General features: G+C 42.0%; 1 protein-coding gene across 10 annotated transcripts in view; it reads left to right on the top strand.

The window, feature by feature from the left end:
- The window catches only part of LOC143974338 (transducin-like enhancer protein 1), an 85,231-nt gene that overhangs the window by 42,304 nt on the left and 24,841 nt on the right, over positions 1 to 18,086 (top strand). For 6 of the 10 annotated variants that reach the window (XM_077475603.1, XM_077475602.1, XM_077475597.1 and 3 more), the window contains exons 3-8: positions 5,108 to 5,170; positions 7,926 to 8,053; positions 8,679 to 8,742; positions 13,398 to 13,442; positions 15,546 to 15,608; positions 15,732 to 15,806. In XM_077475603.1, the coding sequence (XP_077331729.1) occupies positions 5,108 to 5,170; positions 7,926 to 8,053; positions 8,679 to 8,742; positions 13,398 to 13,442; positions 15,546 to 15,608; positions 15,732 to 15,806 (438 nt within the window). The remainder of the gene's footprint in view (positions 1 to 5,107; positions 5,171 to 7,925; positions 8,054 to 8,678; positions 8,743 to 13,397; positions 13,443 to 15,545; positions 15,609 to 15,731; positions 15,807 to 18,086) is intronic. The other 4 variants (XM_077475598.1, XM_077475599.1, XM_077475600.1 and 1 more) reach the window with 2 other exon arrangements.

Genomic DNA, 18,086 nt, shown 5'->3' with positions numbered 1-18,086 from the left:
ACAGTGTTTTATAATTTTATTTTTTTCTTCTTGGTTCTGTTAATTTTTGTACATTTTTCTTCACTGATGTGTCCTGAGGCTGTACTGACAGGTGTGTGTGTGTGTATATCTCTAATATATATCTATATCTCTAATATATATTAATCTATATCTCTAATATATAGATATAGATCACTGATGATACTGCACTGATTATTGGCGCAAATCCCCCGTCAGGAGAGCCGCCTATCGGCTCTTCTCTCGTGTTGTCAGCATGAATAGAGGAATGACGATAACCGGCACTTTCTATTTACACTGATCAGCTGTGATTGGACACAGCTGATCACATGGTAAAGCGCCTACGTCGTAGGCTCTTTAGACTGGATCCACACCTATGCATTTTTTGTGCTTTTTAGCATTTTACAGATTTGCAAATCTGCAAAAAGCACTAAAACTGCATAGGTGTGAATCCAGCCTTATTGTGATCTGAGATGTGGTGTGTCCGAGCACTACACCGCACCACTGATCACCACACTGCATGCACGAACAGCATGTTGTGAAGGATGTCAAGACACCCACTCAAATTGGAATCCCCACTCGGCCTTTAGTGAAATGATGGTGTTAAAAGCTTCAACAAACCTTACTAAAAAGCTCTGCAAATGCTTTGTCAAAGCTTGCTGTTCACACTGCTCTTATGCAAGGCATAAATGTCTGTCAGGGGAACTTTGTCAGAATGGGCTAAACGGAGCTGGATATTTTTATGTATACAGCACCCTTTTAACCACTTGCCGCCCGCCATATAGCAGAATGATGGTGGCAAAGTGGTTTCAATATCCTGACCGGACGTCATATATGACGTGATCAGGATATTAAGCCGCTGCTCGACCCCGGGGGCGCGCATCGCGGCGATCGTTGTTGCAATGTGTCAGAATGACACATTGCAACTACTATCTCGGTAAAGAGTCTCTGACGCAGACTCTTTACCACGTGATCAGCCGTGCCGGCTGATCAGTGTAAATAGGAAGAGCCTTTGATCGGCTTTTCCTCACTCGTGTCTGTCAGACATGAGTAGAGGAGAGCCGATCAGCTGCTACTCGGGGGGTCGGTGCTGATCAATTATCAGTGCAGCCCCCTCGAGGATGCCCACACTGGACCACCAGGGATGCCCAGCACCAGGTATGCCACCCTAGACCACCAGGGATGCCAATCAGTGCCCACAATGGGCATCATTGATTGGCATCCATCCGTACAATACTTTACACTACAATGCCGCCTGTCAGTGACCATCAGTGAAAGAGAGAACCTACTTTTTTACAGAGTTTTGTAACAAACTTTTTTTTTTGTCTTTTTTTTGTTTTGTTTTTTTACAATTTGGATCTAGTGAGAACCTAAACAAGTGCAAATGAATACAGTATACATCCAGTTTATAGTGTTATATGGAGTCAAAAAAATGCTTACAAAAGTGTTTCTAGTGAACATTTTAGTAGAACTTTGGCATAATGTCAGATCATAGGGAACTTGCAATATGAAAATAGAAAACTTGCTTAATGTGAAATGTTCATGGCTCAATAACAAAATCTGCCCCCACCCATATTTTTTTTTTTTTCTACTCCTCAGTGTGGCATGAGGGCACGCATGACTCACTGAGATGTATGTGATTTGCATTACATTGAGGTATTTCCTATGCTCCAGCTTTCAGACTTAGTAGCTTTTGGCATATTGGATGTGCTATACTGCACATGTGGCAAGATGGATATTTCCTGGGGCCTTATGGTGCCTTCTGTTACACAGTTCTCGGTTTTACAGCCTGAAATTCTTCATTATGTGCCCATGGAAATTTTGTTTGTGTGGTGTTTGGAAACTTTAGTGAATATATCACCTGGATAATGTTGTAAAACAGGGGCAATGATTTTAGTATCCCTTGAATATGAGTGATATTTGTAATTCAGACTGTGTGATGTTTGCCAAGAAACTAATGAGAAAATACAATAAAATGTTATTGTGATTACTTCTTTTACAAGTGTTCAAACTGTGACTATGGTGTACTGACTGCTTGGCATTAACTGCAGTGTGCTGTGAAATTGCCCATGTGTACAAGTCCCAGATGCGTACGATGTCTGAGTAAGTGTTGAACACAGCAGATAACCCTGGGGTATCATGATCAGAAGAAAGCTTCATGAGCACATTCCCAATTCTTCTTTGGCATTATAATATGTCATGGTGTGTTTTGGGGGTGTGTGTTGTGTGGGTGTTTTTTTTTTTTTTTTTTTTTTTTTTTTTTTTGCGCTTCTTAGAAACAGATCTTTTAATGGTTGTCAATAACTAATGAAAGGCCTATTTTTAGCGTGAGCTTTCACAAGCCTGAACTTTAATCCTATAGTGTTTTTTAAATGGTTAGTTTCCTTGGAAAAAAAATTTGTCTGGGATGAGTGCTAATCTGGTTTTAACTCTCACTTGATACCTTATCTGTTGAGGTGTCTGGAAATGACTGTTCCCTGCCAGCTCTTCCCACCTCCCATAAGCATTGGGCTCCCCTGGTGGGTTGTATATGTTGTATTTATGTATGAGAAGCATTATAAATACTGTAGCAGCAGTGAATCATTCATTGCCAGGAACTTGGAATGAAAGCTGTATTTGGTGGAATCTCCAAGACTTAAAGGAGCGGTATAGCCAAAGCTTTTTTTGGCTGCACTTCTCCTTATGTGTCATTAGTGCAATTCGTTTTGCACTCCTGTGACCCGTTTTCAGCAGCGAGTGGTCTGAAGTCCGCTCTCTGCTGACGTCACTGGATGTCAGTCCAGGCATATAACACGATGCCCCCAACCACTGAGTCTGGATCCACCAGGTGCCTGGACTGACCCCCATCTCAGCCTTTCAGCGAGCTGCTGAGAGCCTAAGACAGCCCCCCCCCAACCACATCTCAATGCTCCAATGAACAAGGAGGGAGAAGAACGGAGCTATTACTGACAACAGTCTACACATTTCTACTCGGAGCTCTGAAAACCGAGTGATTGCTCGGTTCTCAGTACAGAGATGCTGGGGGACAGATACAGCATCAAACTGATGCTGTGTCCACTTGGGTAAGTATAAAACAGCAAAAAATAAAAAAAATTCATTCTCTCAACTTTTGTTTGAATTGACCCTTTTGGCTGCTGGTGCATGGAGGTTGCCATGCAGTAGAAATTGCTGCATCTTTGCTTTCCAAAAGACTGATTTAGGGGCTAATATAGTTGGTCACACAGCAGTCACCAGAGAAGCCTAGATACAGCTTCTGATGTAGGTGAAGACAACATCTTGGGTTATAGATTGTAGCATGGCATTGTCTACATTGAAACTAAAATGCATTTCCTAAATTGTTGACACACATTCAGACCTAGTTATTCTCTATAGAACTAGCTGTTTAGCTGTAAGGCCTCTTTCACATGGATGACCAGATGGAAGCGGAAGTGCATCCATTTACATTCGGGTCCATTCAAGCTTGAGCTGAATGCAATAAATATGCATCCAGGTCCAATCTTGTGGAACTGACTGGATAGGAGCAGATGTATAGGTGTTTGCATCCAGCCATCCACATAGATTACCTGGGTAATTTTTTTTTTTTTTTTTTTTCCCTAAATGGCACAGGTGCGACATATGTGATATGTTTCCATTTTGATTGGAGTCAGCAGGGCCTTTGCACTGAAATCCTAAGTGGTTTGTAAGCCCTGCCCAGTTCTGTAGTCCCAAAGGGAGAATGTGTCCTCCTCCTCAGAACATTAGTAGGAAGTGTTTTATAGAAGAATACTATCAGTAACTGTGAAAAAGGAGGAAGTGTTGGTTTGTATGCGTGACTGCAGGAATGTATATCCTGCCCCAACATACTTGCCGTTTTCAGTAGCCATGCTAGCACTGAGTTCTCCAGCAGGTAGGGCTCCCTAGCCACTTTTCAGTGTATGCATTAAGCTATTAGTGGGCAGTCTGCAGTGTATGTACATTAACCCTCAGTGATCACCACCCACACAAATGCCTATCTCCAACTTGTATGGCCCCTTATCATATGCCCTGTCTTACCTGCGGCACTGATCTCCTGCACATACTGCTTGCAGAGACACCTGTTCAGCATTGTCCTTCATATACCCACCCTTGCCTGTTCTGGAATAGACACCCTTTTTAAGCCACTTCATAGCTCCCCACTTACCAAAGCATTGCTGTTGTCTGCACTGCTACATGGAAAACACTGTCACTGCCCTAGATTGTTGGTTGCAGTAATAAGTCTGGAATTGGCTGATTAACAACCAGGGCATATATTCACTGGGATACAGCATTCAATACAAAGATGTATTCCTCAGAATAGATGGGTTGCCAGGAAACCTAGGAAGCACTGTAATAGAAAAGGGACGAGCAGATTTTGTGCTGCTGAAAATCCTCTTGGATGTGAGCTATTTATGCCTAGGAAAGGTCTTGATTGTAGATTCTAGCACTATTCTCTAAAGGGTAAGGTGACGGCCGACCAGCCTTTCCCATGCTACATATTGGTTGCTTATCAGCCTGTTTAAAATGCATCTTGATTGCTCCTTCTGCTTTTAACTTTTAGTGAAATCTTCTAGTAATTCTAATGGAAATCTATACTGGTAAATTTCAAGCCTCCATTATTGGCCTATTTCTGTGCACATTGGTAACCTAGCTGCCACCTGGTTTTAATCATTTCTGATCATTTACTGCAGGATTTCATGCAGGCTGTGATTCATAACTGATTGCAACCAGTCAATACATCTTGTACTGGGCAGACTTCAACAGAGGCGGTTTAACAGGTTGTCAATGGTTACTACAATGGCTCAGGTTACACGTGCGCTTTTTTTAATCACATGTATTTTTTTTTTTTTGTGTTTTTTAAAATGCTTACAACACAAAAGATCGCAATAGTTGAGGATTGTTTTTTTTTTTTTTTTTTTTTTGGGATGTCTAAACTTTTGGGCAAGCATGCTGTTGCGAGGACACCACCCAATTGCAGACTGGATGTGGCCTGCAGGCTATAGTTTAGATACCCCTGTTATACACATGAAATGAATATTTATATAGTGAAAGCATTTTTTGATTTAACCAGGGTTTTTAAATAATGACTCCATTTTTTTATCTTTACCTGGAACAGCTCCTTTATCTGGTCTCCACATTAGACAACTCAAGGAGACACATTGTTAACGACAGCCAGAAGGTAATTTTAGGATTGTAAGTCTGTGAAATAATCTGTAAATTGACTTTTGTCTACAGAATGCCCCAAACATTTAATATAACATGTATGTGGTAAGTTAGCCGATTTGTACAACTAAAGGCTCTTGTATGACATTCTACATAAATCCCAAATCCAGTAACTATGTGATGCACAAGCCTTGTGAAGTTAAAAAAAATAAAATAAAAATAAATGTCCTTTACCTTCTGAGACAAATCTTCTTTGTTTAGGTAGATTTAGATGTGCGTCTAATTCTCCCTTTTAGTCTGGAGCACAATCCAGGTTTGGATCTTGCTTTAACGCCATGTTTGCTGACAAATGCACCACAATCGCATGCATTGCGGAGCATTTGCAGCACTTCACCATTTTCTAGAGTGTAATCTTGCATGTCAGGTAAACTTTTTGCCATGGGTTTGAAGTGAAGCATCGCGATCGCAGGATGTAAACGCTGCCATACACTGCCTATTGCATGGGGGGGGGGCGGGGGGTTGTCGGGTGGCAAAAAATGCATGTCTAAATGAAGCCTTTGTGTTTCACATGCTTGCCCTCAGACACTGCAGCTGAGTGGGGGGGTTCAGCAACAGCATACACCTGCAACATCTTTTCACCCACGCTGCTGTGAATTTGGGAGCTTGTGACATCTGCTCACCTATTCACCTCAGCCAATCAGAGGAAACCTTTTTATTCGTTGTTAGCAATACAAGACTTCTTCAGAATGGCTGGACTCCTTTTTGTTCTGGCAGCAGATGGGAAGTCATACTGTTGCGGGACACAGTACTAAATACTCCGTAGTTAATGCTTCTACGTTCTACCATGCTTACAGTTGCTGAATTGCTTAGTAATGAAGATAAGATGGGCAGACAGTCTCTTTTAAAGTGACAGGGAACCTGGAATTCTGCTTTAAGTGAAATCCTCCATGATGTTTATATACTGTAGGAGGTCTGCAAGTGGTTAAAGTAAAAATGAAAAGTGAAATTCTGACTCAAATGTGTAGCAGTATGAAAGGTCTACTTTTTAGTTCCTTTTTAAAATCCTCTGTTGCACTGACACTCGCCTGTTTACATATCTTCAGGTTTATAGACTGTACTTGTGGAGCAGTTTCAAACTGCCCTATGTTTGTACTGGAGAATCACTTAGGCCTTTTACGTATGTGGCCATACTGGTGGGGTTGTAGTCTCTGCATAGGAGTTTTGGAAATTAAGTACATATGCATAATTTATATGGCTGTAGAAATCATCATCTGTTCCAGCGTGTCCATTTTTTTTTTGTCATTCATTTGGATATTTCAGCTCTACAAATGCTTTAAAGGAAAACTATAGTCTCATTAATGTGGTGTGGGTTTATTTTTATTTTTTATTTTTTGGTATAATTGTAAAAGCGATCAGCTTGATTAAAATCCTATTTTTGATTTTAAAACTTTCTTTCTGTACACTCTTGTGAGGACCACGTTTTGCCTGCATGGGATACACAGGTGTTCCCTGTGTCTGCATGCAAGCAGTCCCATTCATGTCATTTGGGATGCAGCAGCTGCATGGTCTCAGCAGGTGTGCTCCCAGTCTGGCATTCGTGTGGGTGCTTGTACCTGAACACACACTGGTAAGATCACCTTTTGAACCATGGTATTCAGGGTGTAACTTTGGTGCAAATGACTCTGGTGGCTTCTCAGGAAATACCTGTAAAGTCTGTATTTGCATTTTTCCTCTGTAATTCTGCCAGGCCAGATATTCCCACTCCCAAAACTATAAATCTGCAGTGTGGTTCATACCCCTGAATGTTCCAGAAAGCATAAGGGCCTCTTGTTGCACCATTCTGTAGTTTACCATACAGCAAAAATTGATTTTTATATTCTGAGTTAGCCCCCTTTCACATGGTCTGTTTACACCTGACAGCATCCAATCCTATCTACTAAAAATAAATGGATAGGGGATCCATTCTCCATCCATCTGGCGGACAGTTTACATCCGACTGCTCATAGAGGCGAGTGGGCCGTTTCCGTGTCTGCTCTGCAAAAGAGGAGCGGTCATGGACCTATCATCCACTCGCTCAGTGGGGATCAGCAGACAGATCTGACCCCACTGAGCAGACACACATCTTCTGGTAGAGTCTGCTGTGCAAGAGCCCTTAGGCCCCTTTCACACAGGATGGGCTCTGAGTCTGTCTGCCCAGTGGGGAATGCGTCCGCTGAGCAGGCGGATGACTGGTCCATGTCTGCTCCGTTTATGCAGAGTGGACATGGACACAGCCCCCTCTCCTCTATGGGTGGTTGGATGTAATTGGACTGCCTGTCCACCAGCTGGATGGGGACTGGATCCCCATCCATAAGTTTTAGCAGATAGTATGTCGGCAGGTGTCAAGGGACATGCGTCTCTCCATAGAGGGGACTGGAGGGTTCAACTGAAAAACTTGCAGGTGGACCTGATTGGTCCACTAGTGTGAAAGGGGCCTAAGGCTAAATTCACATCTATGCATTTTTTGTGCATTTTGCAGATTTGCACTACAGAACATGTTCCATGTTAACCAATGTTAAATGGACTGTAGAGCAAATCTGCAAAAAGCACTAAAAATGCATAGGTGTGAATCCGGCCTTATACTCTAACTAAATAGTAGATTTTCTGTAACCAGACCCCTTTTATCTTGACAGTGCAAGCTTAATTTGGTGTCTGCACTGGTTACATGGTTCTTTTTATGATAGAAAATGCTCTTGCATTGATGATGAATTCTGATGCATGGCTTTTCACAGACACACTTGCAGGCAGCCGTGGCAGCTGGAACAGCATCTGGCCCTCCGCAGAGCCTTAAACTAACGTACCCAGAGACTTTGGATCGTATTAAGGAAGAATTTCAGTTTCTGCAGAGTCAGTATCACAGGTAAGACTTTCATTTTACTTTTTAATATGTATGTTTTGAAGAGGCATTTTAAAGTGACTTGGATTCTGTCTGAATTCTCTTATTCTGCAAACTCAGCACAATTTGTAAAGTTTTTTATTTTTATTTTTTTGGGGACAGAGCAGGGAAGGTTAGATTTTGTGGTATTTTCTGCAGCCTGTGACACTAGAATAGGAAATGGTTGTCACTTGGACAGGAAGCTGCTGACAACCAAATAAAGCTACACAGTTTATACTAAAACGTGGGGTGTGTTGCAATTGGAGCAATTTCCCCTAACAACATCCTGCCCTTCTGACACCCTGCCTCAGGAATAATGGGGGTGGAGATATCCCAAATAAAGGCGCAGCTCAGAATATATATCTACACAAGTTTTCAAGTTTTTTTTTTTTTTTTTTTTTTTTTTTTTTGAAGGGCAGCCTCCAGTTTTTTCTACAGCCTGGCGAGTAGAAATCTTTTGTAGGGCTTCCCTCATCTGCCCACCCCATACACTTGAGTGAGGTCAAAGCAAATGCAAATTAAGTTGTTACTGCTTTGCTTTCAAATGTTTTAACGTAAGCCAAGTATATTTTGCCACATAGCCTTGATGAATGTATGTTTTTATATGCAGTTTAAAATTGGAGTGTGAAAAACTTGCAACAGAGAAAACGGAGATTCAGCGGCATTATGTCATGGTGAGTTGACCTAAAATGCAAATAAAGTGCAGAGACACTAATGGTTGTTTGAGTTCATGCATGCATCCTATTTTGAACCTGGGTGACACGAGCAGAGGAAGTGTGCGAAACCAACCACTTTCCACTTGTCGTTATTTTAGAGCATCTTGGCAAAAGAAACATGTAATTGGCTGCTGTTTGCAACACTTCAACTTTTTTGTTTTTCTTATTTTGATATTTACGATTCATTCACTGCAATGTTGATGACATGCGAGAGTATTCATTTGAATTGTAAGCCATATGGTAGTGTAGAACTTGAAGCAAGCACTTTGGGTAAGCATTGGGCCAGTTCATACCTGTTATGATAAATGGGTTGGAATTGATGTCCAGGAGATTAATCTATTATATAGTTATATAGTTACATAGTTGGGTTGAATAAAGGCACCAGTCCATCCAGTTCAACCTGAGTGTCTACAATTGTCCCTATACCTGTACATTACACACTCGCATCAGTCCGTACCCTCAAGGAGCCCACAATCTAAGGTCCCCATTCATATACTAGGGCCAATTTTGGACAGAAGCCAATTAACCTACCTGCATGTCTTTGGAGTGTGGGAGGAAACCGGAGTACCCGAAGGAAACCCACGCAGGCACAGGGAGAACATGCAAACTCCAGGCAGGTAGTGTTGTGGTTGGGATTCCAACCAGCGACCCTTTTTACTGCTAGGCAAGAGTGCTGATCACTACACCACTGTGCTACCCTAAATTGGAGATGATGCAGTTTGGTGGTTTATTTTTTTTAAAACGCTCATCTTTTCATAGAAATTAATAAAGGCACGTGTGTGGTGTGTTTTTTTTTTTTTTTTCTTTCTCCCTACCCAAAAAAAAATGTATTTTTTCTAGGGAGCCTGCCAAGCATTGCATGCGTGATCAGCAGATCATGGTTGCGATGCAGGGCTCCTGCAAACTCCCAAGATAGCTGCCTACCTGTGCCTTTTCTTTTTAGCAAATGTTTTGTAAATTAAGCGGTTTGTTTGTTTTTATTGTAATTATGTAGCACTTTGAGGTCTTTTGATGGAAAGTGCATTATAAAAATTTATTTATTATTATTATTATTGTACAGGCAGGCAATTACTTGAGAACAGGAAGAATGAATGAAAAGGTACTCGCCAATGTCGTCGTAGTTCATTGAGAACTACAAGCCATCAGCTGCAATGGCTGACAGTAGTTGTAGTTCATTCACAGGAAACATGCTTGTCAAAAAGTGATAGCGAGTGGGAGGAGAAGATCCCTCTTCCGCTGTTTCAGAGCAGGGGAGATCGGCAGAATTGGTGGCAGGAGCTGGAACGAGTTTCAAGTTCCACCCTAAAACCGGTGGGACATGTAACCTGTTTCAAAGTGACTGTATCTTTTAACTTGTTAGACTGAAAATACCTTTTTAGGCTCCTTTCACACTATCAGTCTGATCAGGCAGCCTGATCTGCTAAAAACAGAAGGATGGGTATCTGTTGCGGAATCAGATGGCAGTTGGGGTGTAAAAACAGGCAGTCATTTTACATCTGACGGGCTATGTCTGCTCTGCATAAGCAGAGCAGACACATCCTCAGTGAACAGGCGGATGACTGGTCTAAGTGGACTCCTGGTGGATTTCACCCCATCTTCTCACCATCTATATTGTAAAATTTTTAAGGCTCGGTTCACACAGGGGCGACTTGTCCAGGCGACTTCGCCGCCTGACAAGTCGCGCCCTGTTCTGTACTACGGAACCGTTCTAATAGGAGCGACTCAGACTTAGAAAAAAGGTTCCTGTACTACTTTTGCGGCGACTTGCATTGACTTCTATACAGAAGTCGTTTTGCAAGTCGCCGCTGAGGTCGCGGCGCTGCAAGTCGTGCCGCCTACTGTGTGAACCGAGCCTAAATGTTTCCTGAAATTCTTTTTCTAAATACACTGAATAAACAGTGGGTAAAATAATTATTTAATAAACTGCAGATTTTGTAAAATGTGCCCACTTACAAAGAAATGGTTTATAATTTTTATCATAGGTGTATTTTGAATGATATAAACAGAATATCAACCAAAAATCCATATACGCGTACTAATAAATTGTTATAAATTTAAGTTAGTTTAGTGAGTAAAATAAGTATTTGATTCCCCAAGCAAAACGTGACTTGTTAGTTGGTGGATTAACCCTTGATGGCAAACACAGAGGTAAGACATTTCTTGTAGTTGGTTACCAGGTTTGCGCACAGGATTTTGGTCCCCTCTTTACAGATCTTCTCTAAATCCTTAAGGTTTCTTGGCTGTCGTTTGGCAACTTGAATTTTCAGCTTCTTCTCTAAATTTTTCTATAGGATTAAAGTGTTACTAAACCCAGAACCCACATTCACTACATCTGGTCTCCCACAGTACACAGAACATGGAAATGCAATTATTTTAGTAACTGTAAACTGATAAATACCCTTTCTCATCAGCAGTATATAGCAGCATTGTGATTTCTATCAGTTCCTAGTAAACCTTGTGGGGGGGGGGTTTTCATAATGCACTGGTCCTCTGTCTGGACAGTGCTGATTGGCCCTGTGCTGATCACATGCACCCTCCCAAGAAAAACAAAAACAAAATACACACCAAACTGAGCATGTGCAGCCTGTCCACTGGCCTTCATACACAATGCACAGGATTAACCCCTTAGGTTTCACAGCAAGTAGAACGAGCATGGTTTACTGCATATACAGACTGATTTTACTATTGTGGGTTTGGTAACACTTTAAGATCTGGAGACTGGCTAGGCTAGTCCATGACCTTTAATGTGATTCTTCTTGAGCCACTCCTTTGTTGCCTTGGTGGTATGTTTTGGGTCATTGTCATGCTGGAAGACCCATCCATTACCCATCTTCAGTGTTCTGGCTGAGGGAAGAAGACTTTCATCCAAGATTTTACAATGCATGGGCCCATCCATTGGCACCTCAAAGCGGCATAGTTGGCCTGTACCTTTTATCAGAGAAACGGGCCCCAACGCATGATGTTTCCACCTCTGTGTTTAACTGTAGGGATGGTTTTCTTGGGGTCATAGTCAGCATTTTTCTTCAAACACAGCGAGTCAAGTTAATGCCAAATAGCTCAATTTTAGTCTCATCTGACTACAGCACATTCTCCCAATCCTTCTGAGTAATTTAGGTGCTCAATGGCAAACTTCACACAGGCTTATACATGTGCCCTTTTGAGGAAAGGGGGACCTTGTGGGCACCTCAGGATTTCAGTCCATGGCAGTGTATTGTTAACAATGGTTTGTTTCACTGTGGTCCCAACTGTCTTGAGATCATTCAGAAGCTCCTCCCGTGTAATTCTGGGCTGATCCCTCCCTTTTCTCATGATCATCCTTTCCCCAGGAGGTGACATCTTGAAATCTTGCATGGAGCTCAAGACCGAGGGTGATGGGTTATTTCTTTCATTTGCGAATAAAATCTCTCCACCAGATGTCTCCTTCTCACTAAGTTTCTTGCTGATGTTCTTGTAGCCCATTCCAGCCTTGTGCAGGTCTACAATCTTGTCCCTGATGTCCTTTGTCAGCTCTTTGGTCTTTCCCATGATGGTGGGTTTGAATGGAAGAAAGAGATTATTTTTTTTATTTTTTTTTTTATTTTTTTTTTTTTTTATACACATAACGAGTTGTCATTAGGAGCACCACCTTAAATTGACAAGACTAATCTGTGTACCATATGAGCACATACTGTAACCAGTCTGTGAGAGCCAAAATTATTGTTGGTTGGTAGGGGATCAAATACCTATTTTACTCACTGAACTACAACTCAATTTGCACATTTGTATCATGTTTCCTGGCTTTTTGGTTGCTATTCTGTCTCTATCATTTAAAATAAACTTACGATATAAAAATGATCCTTCATTTGTTTGCAAGTGGGCAAATATACAAAATCTGCAGGGGATCAAATCATTTTCCCCACTGTACATAGGAAGTTCTATTTGCCAAAATATTTGTCATCCTTCTCTGAGATCAACGATGTACAGCCAGCTTTTAGTACTGTACTTTTTCTATTGCAATTATGTAATACAACTAGGTTTTGTTACTTCTCTTGGCCTGTGATTGGACAGTTGAGGAGAAGCAGCAGACTAAGCTCATCTCTCATCAGTCCGCTTCTTCCTGAGCACTGCAACAAAACAAATGGGCTCCTATATATAGGAGCACTTGCCTAAATGAGTTGGGGTGTCTTTGTTCTGGGTTTTGTGCTGAGCGGCTGGCCTGCTGCATTCTGTACACAGGTGGTTTACTGCTTGGGAAGAATGATGCCGTTCAGAGTGCTTTGCAAGCCAGTCACTCAGCATAGGACTCGGAAGCAAGTGGAGAATACTGAAGTCGTGATGTCTACTACGGTGTTTTCCAGTTTCCAGGGGCATCTGTCATGTTTGGTATGTGCATGGTTACATTGGTCCAAGCTGATACAGTGTTCAACATATCCATACATAGAATTCTTCCAATTTTAAAGGTAGTTTATGTTGGTCAAAAAGCTGGTAAGCATAAGCAGCTTTTAGAATTGCCAATAAAACAAAGCGTGTTTGCTCTGAATTGGCAAAGCAGTGATTCACATCAAGGTCTTGTATTTGTCATTGGCACACATGTATTGATACATTTTAATGTGTATTTTTTTTTTTTCTTGCAGTATTATGAAATGTCCTATGGTCTGAATATTGAAATGCACAAACAGGTAACCTTTCCATTCTCCCGTGTGTGCTTATTACCCACATTTTACCCACTAGTTTTTTCCTCCAAGCTCTTCCTCCTCCTCTCACTGTGCCAGCAGCTTACTCCATCCTCATGCTGTGCATATAAAAGTAGCAGTAAATTGCACAGTAATGAGTGGGCCTGTCCTCCCTCTGTTAGGAGGTAAAATCCATCACAGCCCTTTAAAGGTGGCTTTACTCTGCCACGATTCCTTATTGCTGCTATCTGAAGGGCATGGACAGTGTTCGTGCCATTAGGCGAGGATGAAAGCGCCAACATTCTGTCATTTGATGTCACTTTTGTGCTAAACCCTGGTATCCTTTCCTATTTCTGTTTGTTATGTAACAGGGCTACCCTGCTTTGACATGGGATGCTCCATCCTAAGAGATACCATTCATTTGCCGTAGAGAAAATGTATTGTGTGATAAGGCAGATGGTTTATATTTGCTTAACTTTTAGTAAAGCTGACTATACAGCTGCAATTCTGGCTGGTTGACAAGTCTGATTGTTGAGATTCAACCATACGTGCATATCATTAAATTTAACAGATTCAGCTGTTCTGTGCCGGAGTCATGAGGGCGGTGGATATTGCTTTCATAGGACTGCATTTCCTAATTTAGCCATTAAGTAATTGATCTGGTTTACACAATCTTTTGTGTATATGCATTTTAAGGTATATCAGGAATGTGTAACTGTAACTGATAGGGTATTTTTATAAGAAGGATTTTTTTTCCTAAACCCCCACTCTGCATCCACCAGGGGTGAGGTCATGACTTGATTGGATCCAAAGATAAAAATGAATTGCTCATTGACAACCATATTGAAACGTTGGGCATATCACTGGGCTGCATCCTAGTTCTGTTCTGCAATTTTAAATGGATACTGTTCATAATGTGAAGCATGACTTGGAGGAAAAAGGTTGGTTTTAAAGCCCCACCCTGCAAAACTGAAAATTATCCCTTGCAGTGGGACTGTGCTGGCACTGCAAGTGTTAACGGCTTGTTTCAAGGGCATCAGGCTGCTAGACTGGAGCCTGCGGCATCATCTTCCCCATCTTCCCTATCTTCCCTATCTTCCCTAAGAACAATGCAGGGTCCCTACTCCAAGGGTCAATTTACCACTGGCGCAAAGAGGATATCTTGAGTAAGTGTCTTGCCCCAATGCAAGGAAGAGTTTTTAGATTTCCTGAAGTTGGGTTTTAAGAGCAAGACTTTGTATGAAAATGGTTAAGTAATTCCCTGTACCATATAATGTGCAATATATTGCGCTTTCATTTAGTTTTTAACCACTTCAGCCCCGGAAGGTTTTACCCCCTTAATTATGGGCCCTTTTTTTGCTTATTCCGCACTGCGTTACTTTAACTGACAATTGCACAAGCATGCCGTGCTGTACCCACACAAAATTGATGTCCTCTTCACCCCCCCCCACAGAGTTGACAATTTTCCTGCTATAATATATATTGTATTATATATTTTTTTACATAATATATTTTTTTAGCAGGATTGTGGCGGGCAAATCTGACCCCAAGTGACCCTTTTTGGCAACCAGTGACACCAGTACAGTGATCAGTGCTATAAAAATGCACTGATCACTGTATAACTCGTAGGGAAGGGGCTAACACTAGGGGTGATCCCTAGGGAGGTGCTTTCTAACTGTCAGAGGCACAGACTGACTGAGTAGAGATATCGCTGTTCCTGATCAGTGGCAACATCTTCTTTCTTGCTCTCGTGCGATTTCTCTCCCGAACGGGGATCCGCCTTGTCTACATAGACAGATCCCTGTTCTTCCTCTTTACCACGATTGCGGGTAGCTGGCAGACCTTGGACCTGTGGGCGAGCTCACACGGACCAATGTACAGGTACGTCAGTTCGCATTGGGTAGTCTGGAAGTGGTTAGTTTGTGCTGAGCTCTTTCTGCAGGGTTTGTATGCTCTTTTAAAGGAATGAGGTTTGTTGTTGTTGCAATTTTGTATATAGCACTGTGCAGCCTGAACTAAAATACTGAAATGTCTGCCAAGCAATTTTAGATGGTCTTTCATGTTTCAGCCCAAACTAAACCTCTTTTTGTGGATGTTTTTCCTTTTTAGACTGAAATTGCCAAACGCTTGAACGTCATCTGTGCCCAGTTGGTGCCTTTTTTATCTCAAGAGGTAGGTCTTGAGATTGTTACCTGTACAGCATATTATTTTCTTTTGTCTATGTAGCCATAATCCTCATCTTTTTTCCTCCTCCCATTACACGTCTGCACCTTTCTATCCATTTTATTAATATAGCACCAGCAGCAAGTGGTCCAGGCTGTGGAGAGAGCAAAGCAAGTCACAATGGCAGAGCTGAATGCAGCCATTGGGGTATGTTTTATGGTGATGTAGTGCTTTCTGTCTTGATATATAAGCAGAGCAGTTGATGACAAAGCTTTAGCACCTTTTTGTAGATGTTATGTTACTAGAGCAGAACAAATGACTCCTCTTATAGCTTGAGGACTTGTTTCAATAAAAAAAAGGTGGGGGGGGTTAATAACTCACTCTTAGTTTGGGGGGTGGGGTACAGAAAACATGTGGATGAGCTGCGTTTTACAGTTTCTCAGCCGCTTCCCTTGTGATGCTTTGTGGCAAAAATTCTCCCGTTTCTATGCAGGCAGTTGCAGGGTGTTTTTTATTTTATTTTATTTTTTTATTTTTTTGTTGAAACAGCTGGTAAGGAGGCCATATAATTCCTCCTCACTGCCTGTAAAAAGGCCCCAAAAAAAGGTTTGCTGCGGACTGCTCTTCAGAGGGCAAAGGTAGAAATGGGGATCTACAACCCCAATTCCAAAAAAAGTTGGAATGCTGTGTGAAATCTACATAAAGACAAAATGCATTGAATTTGCACATTTCATAAACCCTTATTTTATTCCCAATCGAAAATCTGTCAAATGTTTAACCACTTGCCAACTGCGCTATAGCCAAATGATGGTTACGGCGCAGTCGTCCAGTTCTGAGAGAATATTGACATCCTCCCAAAACTGTGGCGCTCTTTCGGACACAGCTGATCGCAGATTGGGGTAAAGGACCAATCGCAGCGTCCCTTTACCACGTGATCAGCTGTGTCCAACCACAGCTGATCACTATGGAAACACTCTTGCTGGTTATTGCCTTTCCATTCCTCACGCTGTCACAGCCTGAGGAGAGCGGGTAACTGGCAAGTGTGGAAGGGGACCTCTACACTGATGGTCAGGGCACTTATCTGTGTCCTGATTATCAGTAATGCCCCCATCAGTGCTGCCTCAGCAGAGCACATCCATGAAGGATAAATATTACCTGTTTAAAAAAATTTATAGGAAAACCTTACATTTTTTTTTTTTTTTTCTTGTCAAACCTTTTGGTCTTTTTTTAGTTTAGCAAAAAATAAAAAAAGGGTGATTTAATAACCCCAAAAGAAATCTCTATTTGTGTGAAAAATTATAGAAATGTCATATGGGTACAGTGCTGCTTGACCATGCTAAAAGCTGAAAATTGGCCTGGGCAGGAGGGGGGTAAAAGTGCCCAGTAGGCCAGTGATTAAACTAAGAAAATGTACAACTTTAAGAAAAAAAAATAAGGTCATTTTGAAATTGGCAGCAACACGGCTCAAAAATGTTGGGACAGGGCCATATTTCCCACGGTGTTGTGGTAAATAACGACACTCTGTAAATGTCTGGGAACTGAGGCGTTTCTGGGGTTTTGGGGGAGGAATGTTGTCCCATTATTACCCGATATAGGATTCTAACTGCTCAACAGCGCTGAGTCGTCTTTGTCTTATTTTCATTTTAAAGATGCACCAAATTTTGTCAGTTGGGGAAAGAATTGGGCTGCAGGCAGGCCAGTTAAGCACCCGGACATTTCTAGTATGAAGCCATGCTGTTGTCATATATGTGGTTTAGTATTGTTCTGCTTAAAGTGATATTAAAGTTTTTTTGTGTTAATAATACGTTCTACTTGCCTACTGTGTGCAGTTGTTTTGCACAGAGCAGCCCTGATTCTCTTCTTCTCTGGTCCCTCACCTGTGCTTCTGGCTCCTCTCTCCTGCCCCCACAGCAAGTGTCCATTCAGACATGGAGCCATGGCTTGGCCTGGCTCACTCACTCTACTCATTGGCTCACTGATCTTGATTGACAGCGGGAGCCAATGGTGTCCGCTGCCATCTCAGCCAATGAGGGAGAGTCCCCCCCCCGGACAGCCGAGGCTTTTGTGCAACATTGCTGGATCGAAATTGGGCTCAAATATGTATTCAGGGGGCTACTGCACACAGAATTTGTGCTTAAAGATATTTAAAAAAAAACCTGCCTTTAGAACTACTTTGAATATGCTGATAGTCTGATGTCACTGGAATTGGTCCAGGCTCCGTGTCATGATACATGTCTGGATCCGCCAGGTGCCTGGGCTGATGCCTGTCTCAGCTTCTCGGTGAGCTGCTGAGACTTAGATGGCCCCTCCACAGCTTAGTGCTCCAGCAGAGAGGAGAGCTGCTGATTGACAGTCAGCAGCTCTCATCTCGGATCTGTGAGAACCAAGCCGTCTGCGATGTTCAATGGCTCAGTTATCAGTGTAGACACGCCGGGGGTCAGATGCAGCATCAGTACCATACTGCATCCACCTAGGTAAGTATAAAAG

This window comes from Lithobates pipiens, unplaced genomic scaffold (assembly GCF_037356315.1).
Source record: "Lithobates pipiens isolate NorthernLeopardFrog02 unplaced genomic scaffold, aLitPip1_a1.2 Scaffold_13, whole genome shotgun sequence".
NCBI lineage: Eukaryota > Metazoa > Chordata > Amphibia > Anura > Ranidae > Lithobates > Lithobates pipiens.
Note: the sequence above shows the minus strand (reverse complement) of the source record. Positions and strands in the feature narration are given on the sequence as shown.